At 38.8% G+C, this 8645-nt stretch overlaps 1 protein-coding gene across 1 annotated transcript in view; it reads left to right on the top strand.

Moving 5' to 3' along the window:
• Window positions 1-3823: 3823 nt before the first annotated feature.
• The window catches only part of insra (insulin receptor a), a 55004-nt gene continuing 50182 nt past the window's right edge, over window positions 3824-8645 (top strand). The window contains exon 1 of the mRNA XM_063462329.1: window positions 3824-5108. Within this exon, the coding sequence (XP_063318399.1) occupies window positions 5015-5108 (94 nt within the window). The 5' untranslated portion in view covers window positions 3824-5014. The remainder of the gene's footprint in view (window positions 5109-8645) is intronic.

Below are 8645 nucleotides of genomic sequence, written 5' to 3'. Positions count from 1 at the left end.
TAATATCTGAATAAAGACTCATGAATAACTACATACAATAACTGTTGAGAAAATCTATACATGGTTCATGTGTCTGAAAGGAAAAAAGTATTGTCTGCAACATTGGATTTTCAGCTCATCAAATATCGGTATTGGTCTTAAAGATCTCACATTAGTCAGGTTCTATTTCTTCATCAGGAAGCTGTTTTAAACTTTGCAGTTTATCACATTGAAATTCAGGAGACATTCAGTAATGATGGAGGTGGATAACCTTTCAACAATAAGTAACATAAGTAAGATATAAAAACATTTATGTTTGTTTTTTTGCTTTTAATTTGCGATTATTGTCTCCTTTTATTGTTTTGTTATTCATCCATCCATCTCTTTTCTGGCGCTTAACCAATCCAGGGTCACGGAAGGGCTGAAGACTATCCCAGCTCTCAATCTGTTGCTGGGCTAACACGTAGAGACAACCACTCATGCTAACATTAATAACCTAACCACTACGCTTTACTGTAAGACCCTTAAAGAATTTTAAAAGATTGATAAAAGTATTGTTTTACTGTTGCTTGATTTGACAAACGTTTAGGATGTGTCTTCTTCTGCCCCACTAGAAGCACAATATATGAGGAAAAGTGAAAATCTAACCTTTTCTTCCTACGTTACGAGACGTTGTGAGAGCCAAAAATAAACCAGAGGGTAGCTCATGAATGGGAAGTGGGACATGGATTTATCCAACCACTTACTATACTTTCTAATCTCATTAGGACATCTCACTCCTACGAGCTGCACACTCCACATGGGATTAGGCTCAGGATATAAAATTCACACTGCTGCAATTCTCTTCTATTTCATTTGCAATCCTGCACATCCCTGCATTGCATAAAAGTCCTGCAGACTAATTACTGGTAAGCTTTCTCTCACTTGTGCTTGTGGGAAGGCGACGGCGACCATCACCTCTTGACCCCGCAGCTTCGGCTTTCCTTTCGCCATTTCAGGCATGTTGTTGTGCACATGTGACACTCTGAGTTTACCTTTCATTACACGCTGTGGCAAATACCTCCTGTTTTTCCCATAAGGGGTCACTTTCCCACTGAATCAATGCCTACATCAACAGGAGATGGTGTTGGTGGTCACTCCTACGGCCTGCAGTGATTTACAGATAAATGCCAACCAGAGGGTATTTCAGAATAAACCGAGCGTCTGTCAGAGACACGGGACAAACAGAAATCCTGGAGGAGCAGCTCTAATTATTCCAGTAAGGCTTATTTTAGCTAGACAAACAACAGGATATGATTATCTTGCAACAAACAAGCTTTGATGGAGGATGTAAACAGGTAGTGAATTGGCGGTGACGATTAAGATGGCATTGTGGTTTTTTAAAAAAAAAGGAAAAGAAGAAAAAAAGTTTTCAGGAAGAACGGTCTCGGATATTTTCAGCCCGTGAGAGCTCAGTTGTGAAGACGGTGTGAAATACGTAATCCTGGTGTTTTTGCGAGTGTGAGAACATCGCAGGATCAAAGGGAGAATCAAGTTCTGTTTTCAAACAATGGCTGGATTGCAAACAGATTTTCCTTCCTCACTGTTTCTCCCTCGGTTTCCTAAATAACAGAGAATCTTAGTCTATTTAGAGAAGAGCCAGACCGCTACCGGCAGGAAGAAAATTAAGGAAGGTTTTTTGTGATTGGCTCTTTCCTTAACAGCATGTGATCCTGGATAAAACTGGAGGGAAGGAAACAACTAAATTAATTAATGCACAAATCCTCCAAATTAGTTTCTCTCCCGTGTATAGATTACGTGAATGTGGAAATCTCGACTTTTTATCTGAAAATATTTTAATTGAGGAGCCACTGTGTGAGCATCAATTCATTTTAAACGTAACACACTGTGATTACATGACAGGTACTTTCAGCTGCTTCCTTATTTCCCAGTGACCTGCCACAGAGGATAGATCTTCATGATTAGGCGCAGATTTATTATTATTATTTTTTAATGTTGGATGCCCTTCCTCACGCAACCCTCCCATTTATCTGGGTTTGAGCCCGGCACCAAGAGTACACTAACTTGTGTCCCCCTGAGGCTGGTGTTGTGTGTCCTTCCGGGCTCAAACCGGGGATCTGTGATTACATACGAAGTCCAACATCCCAAATCACAGGCTCAGCTCTGAAAATGCACCCACCTTATGATGTTGGAATGCTTATTATAATTTTAAAAGGTTCTGCAGCTCATTCTGAATACGCCCATGTCAGCTGATCTTTTTGTAAACGGTGGTTTACAGTTTGAATTAATAACTATAACAGTAAAATTGCGCAAAACAAGTTAAACTCCATGAAGGGAAAAGGAAGTCCAGACATCCTCTGTTTAACAGAGGATTGAAGTTGGTGGAAAATGCACAATTTGAGTTCACTTCAATGTTTTTAATAACCTGATAAAAACAGTAATTAAAAAACAATAAACAAAAATTCTAAATGATGCATTTGATAAAAGTCATGGGCATTGCCTTGTTTTATGATAATCACGTTACTACTCATTTATCTACCTGATAATTCGCCTCACGTTTGACTGACTTCTTTGGGTTGTTACTGGCAGCACAGTGTTTACAACTTTAGTAAATATCCAACTCATTTCACCACTAACCCATAATCACATCAGTGTCATTTTAAAGGAACACTTTGTCTGCTACTACACAACAATATTGCTTGTTCGGTTCATAAATTTACAAAGAATGTGGGTCTGTACACACAGCGTGCACCTAATTTAGTCTGGTTTCAAATCAGGAGATTACAGAACTTTATGTTTCACTGTATGTGATCAGTAACCTCGTGAACTGAATAATGTTTACTTCCGGAGGTTATCTGGCCTTTTTTGGAGCTCTCTGTTCCTTATTTGGGTGTTTCCTGTGTGACGTCTGTTATCGAAAACAAATGCTCTTTGGTTTATTGTCTTTCTTTTTTTTATGTGTGTGTAATAAACCCATAAAATGTGTATTCCTTCAAGTCAGAATACATATATATGAACATATATATATATATATATATATATATATAAATAATATGTATAAATATAGTTAACTAGTAAATATTGCTTATTTAAATATTTTTAATTGTGAGATGCACATAAAAGTCTTGGGAAACCCCACAAAGTCCATGATTATGCTTACTGGCAAAATTGTTGTTTTTCCTTTAATTAATTTTCACAGGGCTCTAATGATAATAATAATAATAATAATAATAATAATAATGATGATAATTTGTTTTTAGAATTACAAAGTACCCTGTCTACTCAAATAAAGTTAAATTGAACCTGAAAAGAAAAATATTTTAAGAGATGCTTGTTTAGATATGTATTATTACTGTTATTATTATTATTAGTAATAGTATTAGTATTAGGAGTTAGTAATAGTGATATTTAATGAATAACTATAAATGTTAAAATGGTAAAGTAATTTATTTAGGCAGCAACTTGAATGATTATTTTTTAGCTAATCATTAATATTTAGGTCTTTAAATTTCATAAAGTGTAAATGATTATTGTTTTCAAATTCACAACAACCACAAACATGTAAAAAATAATAATTTAAAGATTAATTGGGAGTTTTTGATGGATTTTATATCGATCATTTGACCGATTATTTCGTCTGTAGTCGTACATTTAAAGTTCTAAGTACGTTTCAAATCGAGTGACACGGCAGTAAATCTAAAGCAGTCTTCGATGTAAACTTCTCCTTGTTGCAAATTAATCGCAGGAGTAACTGTGTTACTTTCTAACGCGTTACCGGCTGACAGTAGGATCAGTTTGTTGTGTAATCCAATAAGCTCCAGTCCGTATTTCCCCTCAAGCCCATCTGGCTCACTGGCAGGGTTTGTTTACTGGCGGAGGGGCTGGGAAGAAGGGGATCCTACAGGACCAGGGAGACTCTACAACCTACCTCTGTCTGTGGAAGAAGAAGAAAAGGAAAAAAAACAACTATAAACTCCGATAAACCTACTTTCCTCTCGTTTAGATACACACTTTTGACCGTAGCGGGCCGCCGTGCAGTGCACTGAGCACAAGTTGGAGCGTGTATGTGAATTTCTTTTCTTTTTTTAAATTCCCAAACAAAAACAAAAAAGGAGAGTGTGCTTCTGAGCTGCGACGAAGTCTGCGCTGTCAGCCTTTCGGAGAGCGGAGGTGTTGCTGAAATATCTGCACGGACTGTGGAGGAAGTTTTCCAGCCAAGCCGACAAAATTCACAACACAAACATGAAAACTGGGCTGTTTTTTGCTCGCTGTGGGACTTGACGGGATTTCTTCTTCTTTTTTTCTCTCTATCTCGCTGTCTCTTTTTTTCACGCTAACATTACGCCACGCATGCCACAACCATCGAGTCAGCAGCAAACGACTCCCCCTTTTTTAAAAAAAATCCCTCTTAATTACACCAAAGCTCGCTTTTATTAAGATGTTCGTGCATGCATCATTTCTATTTTTTGAGGATGAAATGCATTGCAGCCGAGTGGCCACGCGTCGCATTTGGTGAAGTTAAAATTAACTGAGTGGGCTGCTGAAAAGCGGCGCAAACTTCGCTTGTGGCCTGAGCTGGAGTGGAGCAGGAGCCAGGCTAGCTAGCTCAACTGTAGCACCAGCGCTAACCAGCTTCTTCTCGGCTAGCGAGTCCGTTTTTGCACTTTTTTTTTTACCGACACTGACACACTCAGCTGGGCCAGAATAACAACCAAAAAGCACTTAAAGTCATAAAAGAGCACCCACGCCCTGTGTTGGCGTTTGTTGATGGTGGCGCCCCCCACCCCACAGTGAGGTGGCTAACTTTAGCAGCAGCAGCACTGCTAGCTTGTGTTTGACTGAACACGTTGGAGTCCTTCCTCCGCCCATCTTCCGGGATGTCTTTTATTTATTTTTGTTTACCTGTTGGCCCACGCCGCAAAACAAAACCAGTTTCCTGAAGGTACTCCTCTCTCTCTCAAGTCCGAGCTGTCCTGCTCGTCGGGAGGTTTTTCTTTTTATATTTTTCTGATTTTCGACCGGGAGTAAGCGCTGCATGGTGTCAGATATGTGGCTCCGGACTTTGCGTTTGGGGTTTGTTTTGACCGCAGTCTGCTTTATGATGAGCTGTCACCAAGCGAGTGCAGAGAGTAAGTAACACCAATTTTCACATTTTCTGTTAAGCTCTTTTTAAAAACTGTGTGACACTTAGAGTAAGTAGCTGTTTGTGCTGTGCAGATGCCAGTTTTCTGCCCTAAGAGAAAGCAGAAGTTTTTTTGCGAAAAAGAGCGGAAAACGCACAGATTGAAATTACGCTTGATTAAAAAATTTAAAAATGACAGCCAAGTACTGCGAAAATTCTCCTCAGTTGCAGTGATTGGGTTAACGAAAGCAATCAAACAAATCTTTACACATATTTTAATAGTGCCAAGATAATGGTTGATCGATTTCATAAGTGACTTATCAGGTTTTCTTTATCTACAGATATTTACACCCACGTAGTAGCTGCTGTAGTTATTATATGAACATCCAAAAACACAGTAAATCACTATCATTATTATTATTAGTACGGGTTTACTCTTAAATGAAGCAAACATCCCGCTGATTAGTCGGATACCCTGCTGCAATATTGCCATACTGTTTTTTTTTCTCTTGTTTTGTTAGTGATGGTGAGTTGATAAAAAGCACGCAGGCTGCAGCAGCAGTGCTGTAGACAGCGCCTGCATTGAAGGGACAAAGGTTAGCAGTTATCGGCTGTGTGAGTCTGCACTAACTGTAAACAAATTAAGTAAGTAGTCTGAGAATTTAGTAGAATTAATTGGTTGTTATTGTAGATGCTTAAGCTTGGCTTGTTGCTCTGCTCGGTGCAGGAATGTGACAATAAGCCCTCTTTAAAGCCCCTCACAATCCCTTCTACACTCGCCAGCCCTGGTGATAAGAATGAATGAACGGCATTTGCAGTGACTCTGCAAACTGACAGTTTTCCACTGTGGGAATCTTTATTATAAGGGAAATATTACTAAGAATAGGTGTGGGACATTTTTAAAGATGTCTGCACAGCAGAGCAGTGATATGGCAGAGATCAGTCATTGCCCCATATACCAGGAAGTTCAGTTTTTATCAGAGCAGATGATTCATTCCAGGTTATCTTTGATTTATAGGTCAGAAGAAAAAAATTTAAAACCTTTTTTTTTAAATCTGCAAATAACTCTTGGGTTGTTTCCTTATTGTCCAGCCAGAATAACTTGTTGAAATAATGCTTGGCACAGCCTTTGGTGGAAGAATATTGGCTCGTGTTTGGTGCATCTGTCAATACTTTTTGAGTTTTATACAGTGAAATTACTCCCGAAGTGTGGATTTTTAAAATGACTTTAATGTTAAAATCAGACTTTAAATGTGGTGTAAATGCCTTTTTTATATGATCTTCAAAAGTCCGATGTAAACTGGTAAACTAACCAGTTTTCCTCAAGTTGTTTGTTTACAAAAATGTTTGCCTGTAGGTTCATTTGATGGTCAATTTTGTGCGCAGTTGCAAAGTAAAAACGATTTTGTACTCATCACTTTTAATCCTGTTTAATTACTGTAATATCTAAGAGAAAATGCTCTGCTTTTTGGTACAGTTCTGTGACACAAGCACACAAACACATTTTCAGATGAACAGATTAACAGAAGCCCCTCCCGTGTATGTACATTATGACATTTATACACTGTGTGCACAAACACTCGAGAGCCCCAGGTAGCTTTGACACTCATACTGCTTCACTATATGGCATTGGTTTGACGTAAGAGGCAATCGGATAAAAAGAAAAAGCGCAGAGTCTCTTGCCTTTCATCAGATTTAAATGAGGAGCGATTGGAGCGATGCCATGAAGTCAGGCTGAGCGAGAATTTTAAGATATAAATCTGAATCAAGTTGTGTAATTGCCGTGCAGCCCCCCTCTCGGTCCTCTCAGACTTAAGGGTGAACCACAGACGGGAAGAGTGGAACCTGGGCCCCACACTGCTCGATTTCATAAGCTGCACTGACCAGTGTTGAAGTCAGAAAATCTTTTGAGCTACTTGTTTTTCACTGCCCAGCTCAGCTTGATGGAAAAATTCATTTAATAATGGAAACTTCGTATTCACTGTGAATTGATTTCATTTACTAAACATCCATTGAAAATGTTGAAGTCGTCACCATTTTTGGTAAATATTGTGTATTTTACGCTTTTAGCTGGAGCCTGTAAAAAGTACCACAGATCGATTAGAAAGATTTTGTTTCTGTTTTTTTTACATTCACACTTTGAACATTTGTCCACCGCAGAACTGATGTGATAAACGTCAGCTTAAGTCATTTATAAGTGTCATCTTCTTTACTGATGTGACAGTGCAAGTCACCAAGAAAAGTAATTGCCAATACATACATCCAAGAAACTGGAAATATGACTTAAAGTGCCAGAAGTTTACGATTCAGAAAGCAAATAATGTAGAAAAACCCCCAAATTCAAACAAAATAAGCCTGCAGGTAGAAATTTATGCAAAGTTGTTTGTTACCATAGTTTACTTCACTGAACAGTTTTTTCTCCAAATGAGGGCAACAGAAACAGGTGCTTAGTTTGGGGTTGTGAGGGATTAGAGATGTTCCTGCTGACTAACTTAACATTTGTTTTAACGTCAGGGGGAAAAAACAGACTAGTTAATTCTAATTTAAAAAAACAACCGACTTTCAGAACCTCTAATCTGTGTAATCTTGCTCTGTTGTTAAATTCTGTTAGTACTTCCCCAAATTATGTACTGTCACCTTTAAAATATACTGTGTGTGCTGTCACATGACTGTTCTGTGACTCCCCCGTCTGTGACATGAAAACATCATGGAGGAAATGTCAAACACTGAGCCAACTGCGCAGTTTGTACCAAATAAAAATGGTGTTTTTGCTGTTATTTGGACGTGACTTTGGTTTTAGTAAAGACGACATCAACCAAAGCAAAGAGAACAAAAAAGAGTGCGAAAAAATAAGGCCATACATCAGTCTGTTCCAGCACTTGGAGTACAAATAAATCAATAAATCAATATATAAATATTCAAGGTCTTATCACAGCACAGTCTAATAGATGGGGTTAAATTTAAAAATATATTATTAAATATAAAATATATAAAAGCATGAGCTTCTTCTATCTTATGTCCCCTTACGTCGCGCTTCAAGGGCTCAGGTGGTCGAGTCGTGTTATTGTTGTGCCATGATAACATATCACCTTAAGGGCGTTAAACAGCCGGGGCTCGCCATGAAGCCACCGGCACCCTGTTGTCAAGCACCACTTTGGTCAAAAAATCAGGCAGCGATCCAACGACCTGGCGCCCTTGATTTACGCCACCCGACAAGAAGAGCAATTGTAGGGCGATGAAACTGTCCCTTCCCCCCGCCACCTCTTCAAAAACACTACACACAAGCTGCCACTGTGCCCTCAAGTACCAAAGTCACGAGTGCAGTTGACATGTATACAATAGTGTGATTTTTGCATTTGTCACCCGAAACAATGGCTCTCTAATCCTTGTTGGCACGTTCAGGTTTGAAATTTATGCACTGCTTGAAAACGGTAATCTGACACACCTGCACTCATTCGTTTTTATCCACTCATGCTGACGGTGAAACCTTGTAGTTTCTGATCTTTACCCTTGACACTGTGCTCTTGTTTAAAGAAAATATGCT

Source organism: Pelmatolapia mariae, linkage group LG18, assembly GCF_036321145.2.
Source record: "Pelmatolapia mariae isolate MD_Pm_ZW linkage group LG18, Pm_UMD_F_2, whole genome shotgun sequence".
NCBI classification, from domain to species: Eukaryota; Metazoa; Chordata; class Actinopteri; order Cichliformes; family Cichlidae; genus Pelmatolapia; species Pelmatolapia mariae.
This window is presented reverse-complemented; position numbering and strand designations above follow the sequence as displayed.